At 38.1% G+C, this 23,998-nt stretch overlaps 1 protein-coding gene and 1 pseudogene across 5 annotated transcripts in view; one reads left to right on the top strand and one right to left on the bottom strand.

Annotated features, from left to right (window-relative positions):
• Zmpste24 (zinc metallopeptidase STE24) overlaps nt 1-23,998 on the top strand; it is an 81,630-nt gene that overhangs the window by 4,829 nt on the left and 52,803 nt on the right. For all 5 annotated transcript variants that reach the window (XM_023706211.1, XM_023706208.1, XM_023706212.1 and 2 more), the window contains one exon: nt 14,747-14,833. In XM_023706211.1, the coding sequence (XP_023561979.1) occupies nt 14,747-14,833 (87 nt within the window). The remainder of the gene's footprint in view (nt 1-14,746; nt 14,834-23,998) is intronic.
• LOC101574100 lies at nt 13,674-14,175 on the bottom strand (annotated as a pseudogene).

Below are 23,998 nucleotides of genomic sequence, written 5' to 3'. Positions count from 1 at the left end.
ATCTCAATCTCTCTCTCTCTCTCTCTCTCTCTCTCTCTCTCTCTCTCTCTCTCCTTTCTTTTTTGAGGCAAGTTCTTTCTGTGTAGTCCAGGCTGGCTTTGAATTCACTGTGTAGCCCAGATTGGCTTCCACTTCCCAAATGCTGGGACTACAGGTGTGTGCTGCCATGCTTGGCTTACCTTGAATTTCTAATATGTCCTTCACACTAAAGTCAAAGGAATCTTTCTGGAACACAGTTTTTATCATGTTTTCCTCCTACATAAAGCCTTTCAATGCCTTCTGTTTTCCATAGAGTAAACTGAATTTCTTGGCTTGGCTGATGAAGTCCTTATGACTTTTGTCTTTTCTCATGCTAGTATTTCTGTCTGAGGAGTCAGTCTCCTCTTTTTTCATCTTCATTTTTTCACCTGCGATTCACTAATCTCTACTAGTCCCTTTAGGGTCCAGCTGAGACATCTGTTTCAAGACACTAAGGCCCAGTTTAGAATGGTGCTTCATCTATTATTGTAAGTGTTCCAAGTTTGGGCGAATCCTAGTTTTTCATCATCTTTTTTTTTTTTTTTTTTTTTTGTATTTTAGGGAAGGGTTTATAGGGTATTCAGGGTCTCAATACTAGATCTGACTCATAGTGAACTGCCTGTTTATAGCTTCCCAAGAGCTGGGATTACAGGCAATCACCACCACGCCTAGTCTCAATTGGCATCTCAGTGCACCCTAGGGGCAGGGCCAGCACGGTAGGCAGGAATTGAATCCCTAGCCCCTGTGCCTGCTCGCAGGCGCTTTAATATGCTGAGGTATTTGGCTAGCCCAAATCATCCTGATCATCATTATTATTATTATTATTCTAGAATTCTTTTAGATGTACTAATTCCACTAAGAAAAAGATTTCTAAATCTATAAAAGTAATTGAGATTGGTTAATTTAATTGTTTAAAAAAGTTTTATTTAATACATGTTTACAGTATGTAATAATCATCGGGGAAGTTGGCACAAGTGCATAACACATCTTGATTCTTTCCACATCTGCTTCCCCTCTCCGCCCTCTCTTGGTCTTCTTCCCAATTACAAAAGATCTATTTCCATCTCCCAAAATCAGTCTTCTATTTTGTTGCTCAGTACAATTATTTTATAAATTAAAGCTTCTAACTCTATGTAACTTTGTTAAATGAGAATAAAATTGACTAATTAGTCATAAAATTTTCCTTGACAAAGACAAATATGAATTACTAACACTGCTTACAAGCCAGGTGTAGTGGTGTACCAGTACTTCCAGCTGCTTAGGAGGCTGAGATAGGAGGATTGCAAGTTGAAGGACAGTCTGTGCAGTGTAGCCAGACCCTGTGGCAAATAAAAAGGGTTGTTGATATAACTTGGCAGAGCACTTGCCGAGTATCCACAAGCCCTTAGGTTTAGTATCTAAGATAGATAGCTAGATAGATAGTTAGAGAAGATCCAAGTAATTAGAAGTTATTCCCATTTTTTCAAGATGATGAAAAATGTCAAAGCTTTTTTTTTTTTTTGTATTTTACGGAAGGGTCTACAAGGTGTTCAGGGTCTCACTACTAGAATGGACTCATAGTGATCCACCTGTTTACTGCTTCCTAAGAGCTGGGATTACAGGCTCATGCCACCACACCTAGTCACATTAGCTGTCTCAGCATGCCCCCAGGGGCAGGGCCAGCATGGCAGGCCCAGGGATAGAACTCCTGGCCCCTTGCCTGCTTGCAGGGGCTTTAATCCGCTGAGCTATTTGGCCGGCCCTGCTTTTGGAGGATTAAATCTTGGTATTTTTATGTTTATTTATTATAGTACTGAGGATTAATGCTGGGGTATTTCACACTGAGCCCTTTTCAACTTTTTATTCTCAATAAATTGTCTAGGCTAGGCTTGAATTTGTGATCTTCCTGCCTCAGTCTCCCAGAGTATTATGATTATAGGTATATGCTAGCACACCCAGCTAATCTTTTTATTTTTAGAAAAATTGATATATGATATAGACAATAAAATTGCAGTGGCTTTTGGAGTACAACTATTTCTAGTTATTAGTCTTTTCTTTGCAACCAAGCCAGGAGAAGGAACATTATTGTGGATTATATTTGGTTTCCATCTCCTCCCCTTCATCTGCTCCCCTTCCTCTCCTAGTAGTGGTGTAGAAGTTTGAACCTAGGGTCTTTTGCATATTAACCATGTGTTCTACAATTGAGCTGTACTTCCTGATATTTGCTTCATGGGAGTTTTGACTTATCCCAGTAGGGTCACGATAAAATTGTAGGAATAGCATTTTTAGTCTCTATGGTATTAGGAGTATATAGTTTTGGGGGAAGATAGACAAGGGCCTGCTAATTGTGGCAGGTGGTCAGTGGTCATGGGCGTGGCTCAGTCTGTTCTAAGAGATGATAGAAGTAAGGAGAATGTGTGCATGAAGTGTGAGCTTTGCCGTGTGCTGTGCAGTTCTCATGGACTAAAGCTGGGAAAAATATTAGTCATCATGATTTTCACTTCACACAGTTTCTCTGTTATTTTGCTTGATGTTTAAAACAATAGTGTGAAATAGTGTGCTGGGGAAGATAGCTTGGTGGTCTAAGCACTTAGGGCCTGGGGTCATTTCTCTGGTACTGCATACACACATGTAATCCCAGTGCTGGGGAGGCTGAGACAGGTGGATCACTACAAGTCTGAGCTGTGTAGCAAGACCCAGTACCAAATAAACAAATAAAAGATTTAAAGAAAAATAAAACAGTGAAATACAAAGGATAGGGATTATTAATCTATTTCTATGGATGAAGAAGTGAGGCACAAAAACATTACATGGCTTGCCCATTTAATGGCCAAATGATGCTCTATTAAGTGGTAGAACTGGGCTTCAAACTGCTCCTCTGAGATTTTAAAGTTGTACTGAAGAAACTATTCTTGAAACTCTTAAAACTGCAGTTAGTAGCTATATTTATCATTGGTTAGGAAGAAAATTTTTTTTGTTTTTTAGTTCTGGGAGTTGAAATCAGAACCTGTGCTTACTAGGCAGGTGCTATGCCACTGAACTTTATCCTTAGCTAAGGAAGTAACTCTTACGTTGCTTTGAAAAGAGTTTGAAAACAAGTTAATTCCTCCTTTTTTATGTATTTAGTACAGGGTCTACAGGGTTTCGCTACACAGGTTGGACTCAGTGATTCTCCTGTTTTTAGCTTCCCAAATGCTGGGATTATAAGCACAAACCACTATGCCCAGTTTCAATCACCATCTCAGCACACCCTGAGGCAGGGCCAGCACAGCACACCAGGGATTGAATCCAGTTCCTGTGTCTGCCTAAGCAGACGCTTTAATCCACTTAGTTATCTGACTGACCCTAATTCCTCTTTTATCTTGGTTAGAATTAATAGGTTTGTATGTTTAGGTCACAGACACTTACATGAAATTAAGTTAGAGTTTTCTTTTGATCTTTGTTTTTGCCATAGTGGTATCTACTTGAGATAAACTAAGCAGAGCCCTTGTCTGACCAATTATAAATGCCATTGTTCACATAAATGGGACAAAGCACCCAGAGAGAAAAATGTCCGTTGTCTGAGACAAATTTTCTCTAGTATTTCACAGATGTAAATAAAGTACCCAATCAATATATGAAATGTCCAGCCACTATGGCATGTGCCTATAGTCCCAACTACGAGGGAAGCTGAGGCCGGAAGACCCCAGGCCCAGGAAATTGAGACCAGCCCTGGCAACAAAATAAGACCCCCTTAAGAACTTAAACAGCTAGAGACTGGAGAAAGGCAAAGTTTAGCTTGTTACTTCTCCAATTTCTATGTTTCTAGATGAGCAGTTTTCTCTCTCTCTCTCTCTCTCTCTCTCTCTCTCTCTCTCTCTCTCTCTTTGGTATTTTGTTTTGTTTTGAGATAGGGTCTCATATATAATCCAGGCTGAACTCAAATTTGTGGGGATCTTCCTGTTTCAGCCTCCCAACTATAAACATCTGTTTTCCCTGGTTTACAAGTTTACTCTTTCAGCCCCATTTGAAAATGAGTGTGTAATAACAGGTATTCTGGAGCCTGAACCAGGAGAATTTCAAGTTTGAGATTAACATGGGTAACTTACTAAGGCATTGTCTCAAAATAAAGTACAAATGGGCTGAAGATATAGATCAGTGGTAGAGTATTTGCCTAGCATATGTGAGGCTTTAAGTTCAATCTCTAGTACAGAAAAAAAGAAAGAAAGAAAGAAAGCAAACAAAATAAGAGGAAAAATACATAGATACTAAGCCATATCTTGTAAGACTTATAGAAAGGAGTAAGTAGGTAATACAAGGTACAGGACTCAGCACACAGCAAGTACTTAATCATTGGTTTCTTTGGATGAGTTACTTTAGTCTAAGTTTTAGTTGCCTCATCTATAAAACAGAGACTATTTCAAAACTAGTGAAATAATGTATGTAAAAGCACTGGAATGCTTTTGTTTTGACACACAGAAAGTTTATAGTTCACCATGCCTCGTTTCTGAGTCTCCAAAGTTAGCTAAAACCAGTTTTAGTTTTGGTGCTGAAGACCAAACCCACGACCTTGCATGTGCAAGGCAAGAGCACTGCACTGAACCTCACTCCAGCCTCAAATGCGATTTGAAACTGCAGCTTCTAAATTCATTCATAAATCATTCAAAGTTGAAATACTAAGATTACCCTTTATATTTATTTAAAATCTGGGCTTCTAACCTTTCACCAAAGGCATTATAAATCTTTAATTCTTCATTATTCACTAGTTTTGGGATTAGGATGAAAGAAATGACAGATCAGTTAGTTCATCTGGTAGAACACAGGTCAGTTAGTGGTGCCAAAACATATGTTTGGGAACAAGGCTTACTTCCATCCTGGATTGAATTAATTATATTAAAGCAGATATAGAGTTAATGAAACCTTTAGAAAAGCAGTTTATTTAATCAGTGTTTTTTAAATGTTTATGTCCATCTGATTCACCTGGAGACTACATGGCTCCACTTCTAGTGTCTGACTCAGTAGATCTGGATCAGGCCTGACAGTTTACATCTAACACATTCCTGTGGTTGCTGCTGTCCAGAAACTGTCTTCAAAACTTCTGGTATTAAGCCAGTCCAAAATACTGGTAAAAATCTAGAAGATAGATAGTATAAAGTATGGGATGGATTGTGGAAAAACAGGATACTCAGGTACTGGTGATGAAAGTATAATTTAGTATACATATTTTAGAGAATAAACTAATAATATCAAGTAAAGATCACCACGGAAAGATCTAAAACAATAAATTTCAAAAATCAAATTATGGGATTATACATAAAGTATGATGTCATTTATGGGTAGTCCTTAAAATACATAAATCACTGTTATTTAAAGATACAGATATAAAGATGGAAAGCAGTTTAGAGGGTTACCCATGAAATATGATAGTGCCAAAACCCTCAAAGCAGGGATAGAGGTATAGAACAGTGGTAGAATATGTCTGTCTCAGTTATTTTTTACTCGTTGCTGGGACAAAATTCCTAACACCCTGAATTAAGGAAGGAAAGGTTTATTTAGCTCACAGTTTTTGGAAGTTTCAGTCTATACTTGGCTGGCTCCCAGGCAGAGTGACACATGGCAGAGAGCAGCAGTACATGGCAGCAGAAAACAAGGACAAGCAAAGGGAAGGGCAGCAGCTGCAGCTTCTGTCTAGCCTCTTTCCCCTCCTTATATTATAAACAAGCTACCCTGGGGCTGGGGGTGTAGAACTCATACAATGTCCATGCCCTCCTCTTGCACATGATGAGGATGTTTACAAACTAAGAATACTGGCTCTCTGCTGAGTCACTTAATTAAACTTCTAAACTATTCAAGTTGACACAGTATATCAACCAGTATGATGTAATTTATATATAGTCCTTAAGATACATAAAACACTGTTATTTAAAAATACAAATAGATGGAAAGTAATTTGGAAGGTTACCCATGAAATATGATAGTATCAAAATCCTCACCCCAGGGTTAGAGGTGTAAGTCACTGGTAGAACATGTTCTTAGCATATTCAAGACTCTGATTTTGATTCCCAATACAATAAAACAAAAACCCTTCAGACATGAGGAATCATTTTTAAATCAATAGAAATTTAGTGCTTCTGGGCTAGGGAGGTAGCACAGAAGCTCAGCGCCTGCTTGTCAAGTGCAAGGCCCTGAGTTTGATTCCTTGTGCTGCCCCCCACCAAAAAAAGAAATTTACTGCTTCTAACTATGGCATATGATTGATCATTGTTTTCCTGAGGTCCTACCTTGAGAAAAAGAAATTAGTTCCTCTTGACAAAATAAGTCCCACAAACTTAGTATTTCTTTGGGAAGTACTTTATTTGGAAGTAAAATTCTCTTTCTTTTTTTCTTTCTTTTTTTTTTATTGTTTAGGGCCTTCACATTAAGCTATATCCCTCACACTTTTTATTATTTATTTATTGCTAGATTTTTTAAATTCTTTTTTTCCCCATTCCCTTTCCCTTCCTTCAGCTCTTCTTTCCCTCCCTATTTACATAAGCTTTTTTTTTTTCTTTTATCCCTTCCATTCTCTCTCTCTCTTTTTTTTTTTTCTCCCTTTTATTTTTTACTTTGATTTGAGATCTCACTCAGTTGCACAGGCTGGGCTTGAATTTATGATCCTCATCTCTGTGCAGCTTTCCAGAGTGTTAGGATTAGAGGTATGCATGATGACACCTAGCTTGCAAATGGAGCTTTTTAAGTGTTCATTCTTTTCATATTCTAAGCTCCTTCTGGGTTTCTCATATTCTAGTGGTTTGGTGAATGTCTGTGTTCTGTTTATCCGCCCAAGATAAAGGGTAGTGCTGAGGAAAGGGCCTGCTCATATGAAACCCTGACTCTACCTCAGGGTTCACCTTTGTCTAACTGGAGAAGGCAGAGTTATTTCATTCTGCTCTAGGCAAAGATATTTCAACTTGGTGAGTGGACCTAACTCACCACTTCTGTATCAATACTAATGCTTCAGCTGGGTGTGGTAGTGCACACCTAATTAGCACCAGCATTGGGTGGCTGACATAGAAGGATCGTTAGAGCCCAGGGATGTAAGACCACCCTGGGCAACATAGTGAGACTCTGTCTTTTTTTTTTCCCCATAATTTTATTGACAAATAGCAATGAGACAGTTTCAAATCAAATTGGTAGGACAGTTTCAATAATTAACACACTGCATATTGTCTTCCTAGTGGTTATTTGCTGTACAAGATGCAGATATGATATCCTATTTACAAACACTATTACAACAAATCCCTCTATTCATTAAGAGAATGTAACTATATATCCTAACCATTCTGAATGCACAGATACAAAATGGACATTTGTTTATATATCCCCTTTTTTGTTTAGTTCCGTTATTTGAATATTATAGGTGTGTTAACTCAGCAAAAATATTCTAAAAGAGTCCAAGAATCCATAATAGTATTGGGTCTTCTGCTTGACTGGCAGTGTCAGAAATTGTTGACCTGAGTCCCCTACAGCTCAATATAACAGCATGGCTTTACTTCTTATACTTCATTTTTATACTTTTCTGCTGGATGGTTAAAACTAAGATAAAGCAAGACCTATGCAAAAAGAGTTGTAGCTTTGAGACTCTGTCTTAAAAAAGATAAAAGAAATCATGTAAGCAAACACACAAAAACAAGAACAAAAAGCCCTAATACTTTATCCTAACTGAAAAGGATCCTTTACTTTCATGGAAAAGAGTTTTAACAGCACCACACAATTGTGTTCAGATTCTATCTCTTTAATGAATTAGCTGTGGGATTTTGGCCACATTGTTTACACTTAGTTCCCAATTTGCAAAGCTTTTACTATGGTTTCTTGGCAGAAAGTTTTCATTTATTTACTTTAAACATTTTATTTATTGTTGACACTTTATGCTGTACATATTTCTGGGGTATAACCTGATATTTTTATGTATACAATGTGTAATAATAAAACAGTATATTTAGCATGTCTGTCACTATAAACATTTATCTTTTTGCAATAAGAGCATTCAGAAGTCTATTCTAGTCATTTTGAAATATATATTATCGTTAATTCTAGATGTCTTCCAAAAGAACATCAAAACTCATTCTGATTTCAGCTTCTCAGTTTCTAACTAATCTCTCCCCATTCTTCCACCTGCTTATTTATTTATTTGTTTGTTTGTTTGTTTGTTTGTTTGTTTTGGTGGAACCGGGGATTGAAATCAGGCCCTTGCGCTTGCCAGGGAAGCACTTATTCCACTGAGCCATCTCCCCGGCCCCACCACCTGCTTTTAATAAATTTTAAAAGGTGTATATTATACATATTTAGGGAGTTATAGCATAAAGATTTGATATACATCTGCAATTTCTAGTAACCAAATTAGAATAATTACAATTTCCATTTCTCCAAACATAGAGGAATGTGTTTTTCCTCCCTCAGGTTCTTTTTTTAAATGCAGCATGGGGGATTGAGCCTAGGGGCACCCAATCACTGAGCTATGTCACTAGCTCTTTTTGTTTTGATTTAGGCTTTTTTTTTTCTTTTGAGACAGAGTCTCTCTGTACAGTTAAGACTGGCATTGAATTCATTATGTAGCCCAGACAAACTCTCAAGAGATCCTTCTCCCTCTGTCTCCTGAGGGCTGGTGCCTGTCATCACTCCCAGATATTTTAATTTTTTATCATCTTTTATAATCATTTAATTACATCATTTATAATGATATTGGTTTCTAAAAGATATCAGAATTGATGAGTAACTTAGTTTATCTTAGGGTTCTTTTTATTTATTTATTTATTTTTTATTTTGGTGGAACCGGGTATTGAACTCAGGCCCTTACACTTGCCAGTGAAGCAATTATTCCACTGAGCCATCTCCCCGGCAGATTTTGTTTTTTAACTTTATCGATTTATTTGTTCGTTTGTTTGATACAGGATCTATAGGGTCTCACTATGTAGATCAGACTTGTAGTAATTTTCCTGTTTTCAGCCTCCCAACACTGGGATTATAGGTGTGCACCACCACGCCCAGTCTCAATCCCCGTCTCAGTATGCCCTGGGGTAGAGACAGCATGGTAAGGCAGGCAGGCTGGAGATTGAACTCTGGCTGCTGTGCTTTGCCTAAGCAGGTGCTTTAGTTCACTGGGCTATTGGTTTTCTTTTAACACTGAAAATGATAACTAGGAATTCACAAAGAATATTTCTGGATGATACATTGACTCTACACTCAAAAGATAGTATATCAATTCTACAAACTGTAAATATGAATTTTTTATTTAAGCCTATTGGTTAACATTTTTTAAAAACATCATTTCTTTAAAGATAGGTGGGTGTGGCAACACATACCTATAATCCCGACACTTGGGAGGCAGAGGCAGGAGAATGGCTGCAAGTTCAAGGCCAGCCTAAAGTACATAGCAAGACCCTATCTCAAAACAACAACCACAAAACCCCACCAAAAACACCTCATCCCCAAACCAAATAAAGTTAAGTACCATAAATATTTCTTGAAAGTCCATTGTGGATGTGTAATACTCAGTACAATTTGTGGGGTGTGGAGTCTCGTTCTGTCCAGTATAGAGTTCAAAATCAAATGGCAGCTAGATGTAGTTGTGCATGCCTGTGACCACAACACTTGGGAGACTGGGAGGAGGATTGCCTTGAGTTCAAGACCCATCTCTGCTATATAGTGGGTTCAAGGCCAGCTTGAATGACATAGGAAGACTTTGTCTCAAAAAAAAAAAAAAAAAAAAAAAAAAAAAACAAATGGCACTACCACAAGGTTATAGTCATGGACATCATAACCAATTCCTCAAATGAGACAGTTTCCAGAGCTTTCATTATCAACCTGCTTCCCCTTCTTTTTGGTTTCCTTTACGTACTCCTTTTTCTGAAAGAAGCAAAAAGTATATTAGTTCAACAGAATTGTGTAACAGTTTGTACAACAGTGAATAAGAGTAGCTTTAACATTTCAAATTATGAAGTCAGTTTCATCACAGACATTTTCTTCATTCTGGGTCAAGGTGCGGTAAAATGGGAAGAGTAAGATTCCCAAATGTGGTCTTGAGTTATGAAGATGCAAATGTATGTGCATGAGTGTGCTGTAAATCTGCCTTTGATTGAACTGCTCAGTACGAAGGCCTTATCAAGAGCAAGTCTGTAGCATGCAGTGCCACCTCCAGCATGATTTGTTGAAGATTGGTTCTACATAAGTAATTTTCTTTGACCAGTTCTGCCAAGATTGCAACTCTGTTTTTGTTTTGAAAACCTTGTTCTGAAGGTTTTGCTGCTGTCTTCCTGTTTTGTTTCAGTTGTGTTCAGTGGCAGTTGATGAGGTCTTTATGATCACTTCAGATACCAAGGCGCCCTGGGAACCTCACCCCCAAGAAAGACTTGGCTACTTAAACACATACAAAAGCACTGCTAAGCATGGCAGGACAATCCCCCACCCCCTCCTCATTTTTCATTTTGATACAATCTTGCCAAGTCACCCAATTTGGCCTCAAACTTGAAAACCCCTTGCCTTAGTGTCCCAAATAGCTGGGATTACAGGTATGTACCACCATACTCAGCTAACATTTATCATTTATGTGTCAGGAACGTTTGGACTATTCCCAGTTATCTTTAACTGTATCATAAAATTGTTGTATATTGTATTTACCCTACGTTGTTAAAAGACAACTAATTCCTCCTAACTCTATTTAGATATTCATTGTTTAACCTATCCCTTTAATTTCTTCCCCCACCCCTCTCAGTCTCTCTTTTTTTTAATGTGATGTCTTCATTTAATGTCCGTTGGAATGAGTCAAACATAAAGCGCTCTTACAAAGACTAAGCACAAAATGATAAACTGCAGCTTTTGTTTTGGGCCACCTTATATATAATTTGCCTATGTGTATTTCTATTAATGTTTACATACAAATTCTTTTAGGCAACATGGAGCTTTCAGCTTGGAGATCTTTCCAACTATACTTACAGTAGTGTTTAAGGGATTAATATTTCAGAACAATTACAAACTTAGGACTTGATTTGCTACACTAATAAAATACAGAACTTTACAAAGTTTTCTGGTCCCCAAAAATTTGATAGGGCCAAATACATTAACTGAAAGTAGCACTTAAAAAAAAAAGAAAGAAAAACCCATAACCTGGTAATAGACAAAAAACTATATAAGGTTCTCATACAAAATCTAAAATTTCACCCTGCAAAAAAACGATTACAACATACTTCAGCCTTGCTATATGTGCCCATATAATCAAAAAGAAACCAACAGGAAATTCAACATTTCAACAAGCTAGGACTATTAACTGTAAGCATATAGTGAAATTCCGGAAGACATACTATCATACTTTGAGAAACACTACTAATAGTTAAGCATGTGTTGAAAGCAGTTTATAAATGAAACATTACAACTCCTGTTTATGCATACAACTTATAAAATGGAAAAAAAAGTTGCTATTTTTTCCATATAACATCACACTAACACTATACATTTAAGACTGAAAGCTTCTATACACACATCCAATACTACCTCCAATGCAGTATATGCCTCTTAGATAATCCCACTTGTTACCATGGTTTCAGGGATTTGTACCAGTTTGAGCAGGCTAAGACAATCACTGTGTTATTTATGAGACAAAAATTAACCAGTTTCAGGAAACCAACATTTCATAATCAGTAAAACAATGGTATTAACCCAACAGGATGTAGAACTCTTAAGAACATGATAGGATCCTAACAAAATGGACTGTAACCATAGATAAACTAAATATCAAAATGAGGAGTCTGAAAAACAATTGTATACCAGAAACACAAACTTGAGTTTTTGTTTATTTACTGGTTCACTAAAAGCTGTCATCACATGCTTACTGGTGGTGCACAGTACTACGCAAACAAAAGGGAGCATAAATTTCAAAAAAACTAGATTCTAAATCTAACCTTATTTTTGTATTCTGAAAATACTGCTATAAAACCCAATTTTCCTAGCTTCTTGGATCTTCTAACATCTTAGGTAATGAAATTTAAACACGGTTGCCTGCAAAGTCTTTCCTAGAGAAAGGCAAAACAGACTGTGGCTTTTTCCTGGCCTTTTCATCTATGTGCTTCACCAGTCACAGTGCTACTCTGGGCATTTACTGTGCTACTACAACATAACCAACCATGAAAAAAGTGTTTTGACATTCTGACATTTGACTTTTTTGGTAGCAGGCTTTTAAATGGTAAGACAATTTAAAACCAGGTGGTCATCTGACTTGAATTAGGAACTTAAGTCTGTAAGACACTTAAGGAAAATTGTATGAATTGCATTATTTTTTTACCTTGGTTTTTAAAGATTTGTGTTAAAATAACATTAAAGTCACATAGGGTATCACTTACCACTCTCTGTAATAGAAATTTAACTATTTTTACTTGAATGTTTTCAAATATTTCAATATTTTTAAAAATAAAGATCTTATCCAACTTTTTAGCTGTTAAATTTCTCAAATATATCCTAGGTTTCTTATGGAGGGGACCCAACTGTGCTAACCTACTTTGATAACCTTACAGGGTGCTCAGGTTCAGATAATTTTCTGAACATGGCTAACTTTAATGGAATTATTTTCTCAGCCAAACAACTATTCTGTGTACTGCCAGATCTCCTCTGTAAGTCCTGCCAGAAACAAAGCAGAAAAAGTGAAAGAAAAATAGTTTCTACCCTTATAATCTCACAGAAAAATTAATGTATCAAAAGAAATTTCATTATTTGACCTGTCAGACAAAAATTAATTCTCTACAAAAGGAGGAAACTCAACCAGAAAATGACTGTTTAACTTGTCAGTCTGAAGTGACACAAAAACATTTAAAAAACTGCATATTCAAGAAAGTGCTTAAAATGAAAGCAATGTTTCAAAACTGTATACACAATAAGAAACATATCTTGTCACCACAAAATTCCCTGTGGCTCTTGGCATTAATATTGAAAGAAAGATTTTAGTCTTTTGGTCATTTGAAGCTGATACTAAATAAAACAGAAAGACTAAAAAAGAAAAGGCAATGAGGAACTGAAGGATAGGGTAGGTAACTATTTCAAACAAACACAAGTGAAACATACTTGGGAATAAGTCATTTCTGCTATATAATAACAGTTTCTCATTACCTCTTCCTCTTTTTTTTTTTTTTTTTTTTTTTTTTTTTTTTTTGCGGTACCAGGGATGGAACTCAGGACCTTGCTTATGCCAGGCAAGCACTTATGCTGCTGAGCTGTCTCCTTGGCCCTCTTCTTCCATTTTGAAGAGATTCCTCTAATCAGAATAATTCCTTTAAGTTCCTTCTCTGGGTGGTGTTGCCTGGTAGCAGCTTCAATTTTCTACAGTGGTCTTCAATCCAGATAATTAAATAATCTCACAAGGGGTTAAAAAAAAAAGCATGGAATTTTTTCCATGCACAAACATCCCAGGAGAAACCCATCAATTTTAAAGATAACCATCAGGTTTCAGGTATCCTAGCATATTCTATCCCTAAGTTTTACTTAAACCACTGGTGACTAAAATTAATAAGTTCTGCAGTGAAGACTTTTTTTGCCTGCAACTATATACACAATGCAAAACTACTCTGCCATCACATGATTTTAAATGAAATAAACATAAAGATGAACCACACAATCAAAACACAACTTTAATACTCCACATTATTTACCTTGGTCACACAGTGATAACCTCCTGGTCAGCAATCCTGTGAGTTGAGGAGTTGATTCTCATTCTTGTACCCATCAAACAGATAAACTCTCCTTAGTTGGTCTGACTGAGGTATGGAGCCTCCATTCTTCATGTGGCGAGTCAGCAAAGCACAGATTGCTAGGTGATCAGCCTTCTTCAGGGGATGTTGGCTTCCAGGCACATTTTCACAAAGTCTTGGGTAACACTGACTTTTTCTGTTTGTGCAGTGCTGTTGCACTGAAGAGATGCAGTTAGGGGCCTTTGCTTCTTTCTCACATTCTGCTCTTCAAATTCTGCCTGCCTCTTGGTACGAGTCTTTGACTTGAGGTGGTCACTAATAGCAGACTTGCAAGCATGATTCAGAACCACATTGCAAGAAGTGCAGAAGAGTTTTCCTCCATCTTCATGAAGCTCACCTCCAAACTCAGTGACTCAATCAAGGGGAATCACATACAGGCAGTCTTAGAACAGTTTCGAGCGGATGGTGCTGTGACTACAAATCATTCCATTCTGACTTTGAGTAAGGTTCATAACTTTTAAGTTTAAATGTTTACCACATTAGCTTCCAGTTTTTTTTTTCTTTTTCTCTTGATAATTAGTAGTGAAGGGTCTCCAGTGCAAAATGAGGCACACATCAAATCTCTGCACTTTCCATTTTTCCAACCCAGACCACTTTCAAATCAAATTTTCAACAAGAGGTGATGGGGAAAGTTTCTGGGCTTGCATCCTATTTTCCCTGGTAACAGGAAATCATGCCTCCACCGTCGCCGCCATTGCCCGGTCAAGCACCAACGTATCCCCCACCACGCCCCGTCCTCCCACCGCCACCTATGGCCCCCTCCCAGTCTCTAATGACCACTATTTATTCTCTACCTTCTTTTTCTGTAAGATTTATTTTGATAAGTAAAATCCTTACTTTTTAAAAAACTTTTATTGAGATATAAACCACATACTGTTGAATTCATCCATATACAATATGTAGGTAAAAATGTCTTGATAGACTAAATTTAATATTGTAATGGTTTCTTTCTATTCTCCTAGTACTGTGCAACTGTGACTAAAATGTGCTTTGTTTTACAGTTTATTCTTCTCTTTGGAGGAATCCCTTATCTCTGGAGACTTTCTGGACGATTCTGTGGTTATATTGGCTTTGGACCAGAATATGAGGTATGTGATTTAATATTACTATATATTTGTCAGTCTTTTTTGGTTTTGTCAATGTTCATACTAAAGTTATCTTTTTGGCTCCTACCATCATTAAACTTGCTTCTTTGCATAGTATCAGAATAATGTTAGTTACTGTAGTCCCAGAATTTCAATGACTTATCACAACAGTTAATTTCTCAATCACATAATAGTCTGGTGTTTTTTAGTTAGCAGGTGACTTTGTCCCTTCTGGTAGCCCAGGGCCTCAATCTCTTTTCATTATATGGACTTGTCATCCAGTGCCCCAGAGACAGTAGAAAGAGTATACTCTTTTACCTTCTCTAGCTTCAAAGTGATACCAGTCCTTCATGTTTGCATTCCATTGATTAATCATTTGGCAAGACCAAATGTAAAGGAGCTGGGAAATGTAGTCTTTTGTTAGGGAGCTGCTTTTTAGGAATAACTCTATGCAACAAAAGGGGAAGCATGAATTTTGTTAAATCCACACTAAACAAATACTTCTTTGTTGTATACATCTAGCAGTTGCTTCACACTAAAACAGACAACCTGTCTCTCAGAATCTCCACTGAGCTACTTTAGTTGACCATCTACTCTTTCAGGATCTCCAGTAACTGGAAAAAGTGTAAAACCTGAGATTCCCCATCTGTAATGAATACTATAGCATTGCTGTCTGACTTTTTCTTAGAACTTGCCTTGTCTGTTACCTTCTTCCTGGACTTTAACTCAGTTCATTCATGTCCCTTTCCTGTAAGTCCCTTTCTAAAGCATCCAGACTTAGAAGAACTCTTTTCCTAAGTACTCTGTATTGGTACAGACTCCAGGATCTGACTTGCATACATATTATGGCAGTTTACTTATTCTCTCTCTTGTTTCAGAAATGATTTATGGTAGTTTCTTGTATATCGTGGCTAGTTGCTTGTTGAGCTCCCATCTTAGGTGTTACTCTGACTACTCTGTCTGAAAGAAGATCTGGCTGTCACTTTAGTGTCACATTGTTTTATATTATTATTATTATTATTATTATTATTATTATTATTTAAAAGACTCACCTATTTGCAAATAAGTTATTTATTTCCTTACTTTGTAATCTGTCTCATTGACAATCATGTAAGCTCTAAGGAAATAGAGGCATTAATGTATTTTCTTCACTGCTGGATCACAAGAGCCAAGAACAACGCCCATCCTAAAGTAGGCATTATTTTTTTTTGTTTGAGACAGTGTCTTATTGTGTAGTCCAGACTGATCTTAAACTCACTGTCTCAGTTACTCTTCTCTCATTGCTGGGACAACTACCCAACTCCCAAAATGAAGGAGAGAGAGGTTTATTTAGCTCACAGTTATTGGAGGTTTCAGTCCTACTCCGCTGGCTCTAAGGCAGACTGGCACATGGCAGAGAGCATCAGTTCATGGTGGCAGAACAACCACAGTGCAACAGAGAGAGAAAGTCTGTCTCTTACATTACATTGAGGCTATCCGCCCGAGGGTGGGGTGTAGTACTTACACCCATAACCCCAGTAATACTAAGATCCATAATCCCAGTGGCTCATGTGTTACTCTAGAAGTCCCCACCCCATGGCTGCATGATGCTTTGGGGGGACAACTAGATACAAACCATAACATTCTGCCCCTTGACCCCCAAAGACTGATGCACATCCCTTTATGCAAAAGCTATTCTAGTCCATCTCTAAGAGTTGCTGAAGTCTCAGCAGTTTCAGCATTGCTGAAAAGTCCAAGTACCAAGTCTCCTCCAAGATCCAAGTCTTAACTGTGAGCCCCTATACAAAAGAAAAGTTAAACACATCCAACATTCAGAGGCACAAGATAAATATTACCAATCCAAAAGCTGCAAACAACAGGAGAATACAGAACAGTGGGACCAACACAAGTCCAAAATCCAGCAGGGCAAACATTAAATCCCATAGTTGCAAATGGAACATCTGAAGCAGTCTGCACTGAGTTGTGAGCTCCAAAGGCCCTACATGGCTCCACCCCTATGGCACTCTTGGTGGTAGCTCCCTTGGTTTCTCTTTTAGGCTGGCTTTGCTCCCTCTTTGCAGTTTCCCTTAGGCGATCCATGTTTCTGGCTTTCCAAACTTTTGGGGTTTCCACGAAATAGGCTTCTCACTCTCTGCTTCACACACTGCCCTCCCAAGGGTACAATGCCTGGCCTTTCAGGCCTTCTGAAATTGAGGTGGAAGCCTTCTTAACCTCAGAACTCCTGCATTCTGAATGTGCCTAAAACCAGCACCATGTGGATGATGCCAAGGTCTGCCGCCAACTGGATCACTAGCCAGGCTTCCTTCTCTCTTGGCTGTAGGGGTCGAGTGCCTGGATTGATAAACACTCTGACCCTGGTTCCAAGGAACAAATTGTCCATGCTGGCGCCATCTTGGAACCTGGTGTGGCCGCTGCTGCCATTCTGGAACATGGGATTCAGCAGCTTTTTCCTCAAGACAAAGTCCCTGAGACTGCAAAGGGTAAAGACCTGCTACCTCCTGTGATGCCCTCAGGCCATCCTTTCCATTCTCTGGTTCCTTCTTGGCTGTGGAGATCCTCTCAGCTCTGAATTTGCAGTCCACAGCTTTCCTGGTGCTTCCTTTCTGGCCAAGCTCATAACATTTTAAATCATCCTGCTTGGCTCTTTGCTCTTGATTTTCAACATAAATCTGGCTGAAAGCTCCCAATAACAGCCATGTCACCGTCCCAATATTTGGCTGCTTTGAAATATCTTTTGAAAGATTAATCAGTTTGCCATGCTTAAACTGAGTCTCAGGCAATGTCTCTGGGCATGAGCAAAATTCAGATAGTCTTTTGGCCAAACTGTAGCACAAATCATCTGGAGTCCAACAACCAATGCAGTCCTTAGCATAGAACTCCCCAGCCTGTCTTGACAGGCAGGCTTCCTGACAGTCTTCTGGTCTGAGCTGTGACCAGAATCTCCCCTACAGAACAGCTAAAGCTGTTCCAGTTCTTCACATGAAGGCGAGCTCTCCAATCATTTCCTATCTCTTCCCATAAGCCATTCCCAAAAACTTGTAATTCACATGGTCAGGTTTAGCCACAGCAATGACCCCACTCCTGTGGTACCAAATTCTGTCTCAGTTACTCTTCTCTCGTTGCTGGGACAAATACCCAATACCCAAAATGAAGGAAGGAAAGGTTTACTTAGCTTATAGTTACTGGAGGTTTCAGTCCATACTCAGCTGGCTCCAAAGCAGACTGGCACATGGCAGAGAGCATCAGTTTATGGCGGCAGAACAACAACAGTGCAACAGAGAAAGAAAGTCTGTCTCTCTTATATTACATTGAGGCTATCCACCACAGGGTGTGGTGTAGTACTCACAGTCATAATCTTAGTAATACTAAAACCCATAATCCCAGTGGATTATGAATTAATCTCAAACTCGAAGTCCCACCCTATGACTGCATGAGGCTTTTAGGGGACAACTAGACACAAACCATCACACTCACCATATGCCCCAAGCTATCCTTGAAGTCACAGCAATCCTCCTGCTTCAATTTCCCAAGTGCTGGGATTACAGGTATGCACCACCATGCCCAATTGGAACCATATTTTATGTAGAGTTCTAAGTTAAAAAATTTTTATTTAGCAATGTTTTAGAAATCTTTTCAAGTCAAGTATATAGGGCTTTGTTTTCTTCAATAGCTGAAAGTTCCTAGTAGTTCTCACTTTTTTTTTTTACTTGTTTGTTTGTATTTGTGTTACAAAGTATTGAACCTATAGCCTTCACACTGAGCTACATTCTCAGACTTTTGTAATTTTTATTTTGAGGCAGGATTTTGCTAAATTGCTAACTTGCCCAGGCTTGGCTTCAACTTGTGATCTTCCTGTAATCTCAGAATGCTGGGATTATAGACATGTAACACCATGCCCAGCCATTGTTCTCACTTTGTGTAGTTCATAATATATACAAATTTCACTTACCATAGTTTAGTAAAATAATGTCAGTCCTTCAGCAGCCTATTTTAAATTCTAGTTACAGAAGTATATTATATAATTGCATAAAGTAAAAATTTCCCTGCTAGCTATTCATTCAACACATCATAATGTAAATATCTTTTTTTTTTTCAGTACTGGGGACTGAACTTAGGACCTTGTGCTTGCCAGACAGGCACTTATACCACTGAGCTATCTCCCTGACCCTCATAATGTAAATAGCAGATGCTTATAGTTATCAATGACCAATCATGACAGTTTTTTCAATGTATATCAGTGACTGATTACTGCATGTCTGTTACTCAGTTACTAAATGGTGCTGAGCCAGGAATGGTAATAGTAGCTTATAATCCCAGAACTCTGGGAAGCTGAGGCAGGGGGATATTAAGTTCAAGCCAAGTTTGGACATGATAGCAAGAACCTGCCTGAAAAAATGCACACATACATAAGTAGACTGGGGATGTAGCTCTTAGGTTTGATCCCCAGTGCCACATAGGCCACCCCCCCAAAAAAAGAAAACCAAAAATGAAATTGTGTGGTGCCTCCTTTCCCAGCTGTAAACCCAGCTGATATTTTATAAATAATAGGTGGCTGACTCATGCACGGTTGTGCACAACTATAGTCCCATTATTTGGGAGGCTGAAGCTGGCAGATTACTTAAGCCTAGGGGTTTAATGTAAGGCAGTTGTCCTAAAACAAATAAAAAAAATGAATGATTAAAAGAGAGGATGAGAGAATTAGCCATTAAGATGAAAATAGAGGGGAAAAAAGGAAAATGATAACACTGTAAAATGGAAGTAAAATTCAAATGTAATATTAAGGCAGCTGCAGAATGCTGAACTCCCTGAGTGTGGGCACGCTGTCATGGTTATCTTTCCTGTGTGGGTAGGTACACAGCCAGAGGAGCATAGTGCTGGTGACTTGATCTCCATAAATGAGCAAGGTGACTGCAGCAAGAAGGATTGAGATGACCCAGAAGCTGTTTATGTTTAAAGGCCTCTTGAGGATATTTCACCTTGAAAAGAATAAAGCAGAAAGTGTTGGAAGCGCCTCTCATCATAAAGAGTATGCCAGCTGTCTAAGGCACAGAAGACTCTTCACATTTTAAACTACATGAAGAGAAAATAAGCATTATTCAAATTGTTCTTGAGTTTTTACTGAAAGAAAAGCGTTTTTTTACTTTTTTTTTTTTTTTTTTTTTTCTGAAACAGGGTCTTGCTGTGTAGTGCATGCTGGCCTTAAACTTGCTTATGTAGCCCAGGCTGGCCTCAAACTCACAACAATCCCCTTGCCTCAGCCTCCTAAGTACTGGGATTACAGGTATGCATCACCATACCCGGCACAAAAGTTTTAAAATAACCACTCATTCTCAGTCTTTTTCTTTTCTTTTTTTAAATTATGATTACATTTTAATGTATTTGGTTGTTACTCATAGTGGTCATTAGACTCATAGTGATCCTCTTATTTTCAGCCTCCCCAGCACTGGGATTACAGGTGTACACCACTATGCCTGCCTGGACTCTTTGGCCAGCTCAGCCTGCCCTAGGGGTGGGACTGGTGCCACATGTGGTGTGGAGGATTGAACTGCATTGCCTGCACTTGTGTAAGTGCCTAAGCAGGTGCTTTAGTCTGCTGAGCTATCTCACTGGCTCCTCTTATTTTTTAAAATAGTATAGCAGTTTTTTACTGGTGTTTCTACTGTAAAGCTCTCCTATGTATCAAAATGAAAAAGCAATTATACATATGGCTGTGATCAGAGACTACAATGTAGACATTTAATAGTTGGTTGATGAATTTCAGTATAACATTATGACTTAGTATTTGTTACAGTTATGACTTGAAGCAGAGCTAAGACAGACATATACTTATGTCAATACACCCTTCTTAGCAGTAACTGGGTTAGGAAGATCTTCAGGAACTTAATAAACTGTTGAATATCTTTTATTAAACCAAGAAAAAGATGTATATTGGCAGATGTTGGATTCATATTTATTTTACTGGTATGGATTCAAATTGAAATTCTCAGCATTATGTTGTACATTAACATTTAAATATATCTTCATATATTGAGAAAAAATATATATGCACATAGTCCAACTAACTGAAGAGGAAGAATTTAAAACAAGCTGCCAAGTTGAATACATTTTATAAAAAAATGCGCTAAAAAACCTGGGAGATATACAAAAATGAAATTATCAACATTGAGCTATAGCTGTTAACTAAACTTCCATGGAACTATTTTTGCCAATGTGGACCCAGGGAAAGCACACATCTGTGATGTCCTCATGGTTAGACGTCACTGTGAGAGCCACTGTGTCTGTGGCTCCTGCACAGGAGAAAGAATTTCTAGATATGAAACACAGAATCTCTTATAGCTTTAAGTTATGGTCTGTGTCACATTTTTTAAAATGTATTTAGTACAGGGTTTCACTACACAGAGCAGACTCATAGTGATCCTCCTGTTTTCAGCCTCCCAAGTGCTGGGATTACAGGTGCGAGCCACCATTCCGTCTCAGTTGCTGTCTCAGCGCGCCTCAGAGGTGGGGCTGGCACCACTCGCTGGAGATCAAACCCTAGTCCCTGTGCCTAACTTAGCAGGCATTTTAGTCCTTTGAGTTATCTGGCCGGCCCTTCCTCTGTCACATTTAAAATTAACTATGTCTTAATCAGTTTAGCACATTCTGAAATATCAGTGCTTAAATCTAGGCTTTTATACATTAGTTTATTTATTTTGAGTTCTCTTTCCAAGTAGTAGCTTCCTCTCTTTGTTACATCTTAAGTAGCTGTTACATAGTCCAATCTGGGTCAGTTAGGTAAGATATATTTTCTTCTCTACTTATTTTTAACTTTCAACATTTCCTTTAACTTTCCTTCAAATGTACACTGATTAAGGCAGTGAAAATGACATTACCGAATAAATGCTACACATTTCCTATTAAACTCAGTATTATCAAATATTAAATACACAATGCATAGTCATGTTTATGGTTCTGCACTACTGTGTGAAGCAAGAATTGCTTGCTTGTATTCACTGTGTGTGTCATTTACGTAATTACTCATCTATTGATAGGTTGGTTTCTGATTTTTAAAATATTAGTGCTAATGTATACTTTTTATAAAAACCCGAGTAATGCATAGGTATAAATATTTATAGAATATACTGAATCATAGGCTATGTAGAGAGGTGAGTGTGGTGGCATAGACTTAGAAATCTAGCATTAAAAAAAAAAAAAAAAAAAAGAATTCCAGCACTTAAGAGGCCGAGTAAGGTAGGAGGATCACAAGTTTGAGCCTAGCCTGGTGGTACAGCAGCAACCACTACCACCACCACCAACACAGCAATCCATGTATAGAGTTCTGACAAATGTCTCACTTCCTAGCACTTGGAAGGCTCAGAGAAGAAGATGGCTAGTTTGAAGCCAGCCTGGGCTCCACAAAATTCAGGGGTAGCCTGAACAAATGTCTCACTTCCAAAACTACTTTCTTGCTAGGTATGGTGGCGCACACCTGTAATCCCAACACTTGGGAGATCGAGGGAGGAGGATTGCTGTGAGTTGGAGGCCAGCCTGAGCTAAACATAAGCAAGTTCAAGGCCAGTATGGGCTACATAGTGAAACCTTGTCTCAAAACAAAGCAAAAAATAAATAAAACGACTTTTTTCATTTATATTCTTTTTTTAAAAAATGTATTTAGTTCAGGATCTACAGGGTCTTACTGCACAGATTGGACTCATAGTGATTCTCCTGTTTTCATCCTCCCCAGCGCTGAGATTACAGGCGTGCACTCAGTTTTGGTGTCTGGCTTGGTGGCTGGCTTGGTGGGCCCAGAGTGGGTCCAGCATGACAATACATGATCTTTTAATTTTTGCCAACCTAACAGGGGAAATTGTTTTGTGCTATTCCTTTTTGTTTCTTGCTCTGCAGTTTAGGCTAGCTTTGAACGCACTATTTAGCCTGGGCTGGCCTCAAACTCTTGGTGATCCTCTGGCCTAAACTTGAGAGTTTAAGGATCACAAGTGTGTACCATCATGCCCAGCATTGTGCTGTTATTTCATTCAGCTTATTGAATAAAAAATGTCAAGTTATAAAGCAACATAATAAAAGTGTGTGAGATGTGCACAGCAGCGTAAACCTATAATCCTAGCACTTGGAAGGCTCAGGGAAGAAGATGGCTAGTTTGGAGCCAGCCTGGGCTCCACAAAATTCAGGGATAGCCTGAACTATATAGAGAAACTCTGTTTTAAAACAAACAAAATAAGTGTATGAATATTCATACAGACTTTTATATAACTAGTGTCCTAATGGTAAACATTTATTTCATTTTATATTAATTAATAATTATTATTATTTTGAGAAAAATCTATAGAGTCTTGCTATATATCCCAGGCTAGCCTTGAACTTATTATGTAGCCTGGGCCTTGAACTTGTGACACTCCTGCCTCAGCCTCCTGAATGCTGGGATTATAGGCATGTGCCTTCATGCCTGGCTAGGATAAACACTTATTTTTTTGTTTTTGTTTTTGTTTTTTGGCCAGCTCAGTCCACCGGAGAGCAGGGCTGGCATAGCATGTGGTGCCAGGGATTGAACTGCAACCCCCTAAGCCTGCCTAAGCAGGCACATTAGACCACTGAGCTCTCTCTCCGACCCCTAGGATAAACATTTAGGTTGAGATGGCTTTTCTTAATCATATAATGTTGTGCATGCTTGTATATTTGTCTTTGTGCACCTATTCTACAACTAAAAGAAGGCTGGAATAGTATATAGTAGTCCCTTCCTATTTTGTATTTCAACTTTTTGTGGACTCAGCTGTTTCACAGGTTTTCAAAAAATATTAATGTAAATTATTTATCATGGATGTTTCACTATATTGAGGGATTTTGAGATAGTGTACACTACTGTACATTCACCTCATCATCATCATCATCATCAGTACTACATACCATTCAAGTTGTAGTTGCATCTTCATTAGTGAGTACCCATATAAAATTTTGCAGTACCATAGAGTATAGGTATGTTGTTCAAATTATGTAGGTTTATGAGTTTAGAAAATGGTTAAGAAAATTAGAAGAGTTTGTAAAAGTGTGGGAAAGGTTTATAAGAATGTGGAAAGGGTTTATAAAACCTTAATACATATATAAATATTAAAATAAATGTTACTACTTTGTTGATTTTCACTTATCATGGACATGTCGGTAACATAACTTCTG

Source organism: Octodon degus, unplaced genomic scaffold (genome assembly GCF_000260255.1).
Source record: "Octodon degus isolate 3935 unplaced genomic scaffold, OctDeg1.0 scaffold00245, whole genome shotgun sequence".
Lineage (NCBI taxonomy): Eukaryota > Metazoa > Chordata > Mammalia > Rodentia > Octodontidae > Octodon > Octodon degus.
Note: the sequence above shows the minus strand (reverse complement) of the source record. Positions and strands in the feature narration are given on the sequence as shown.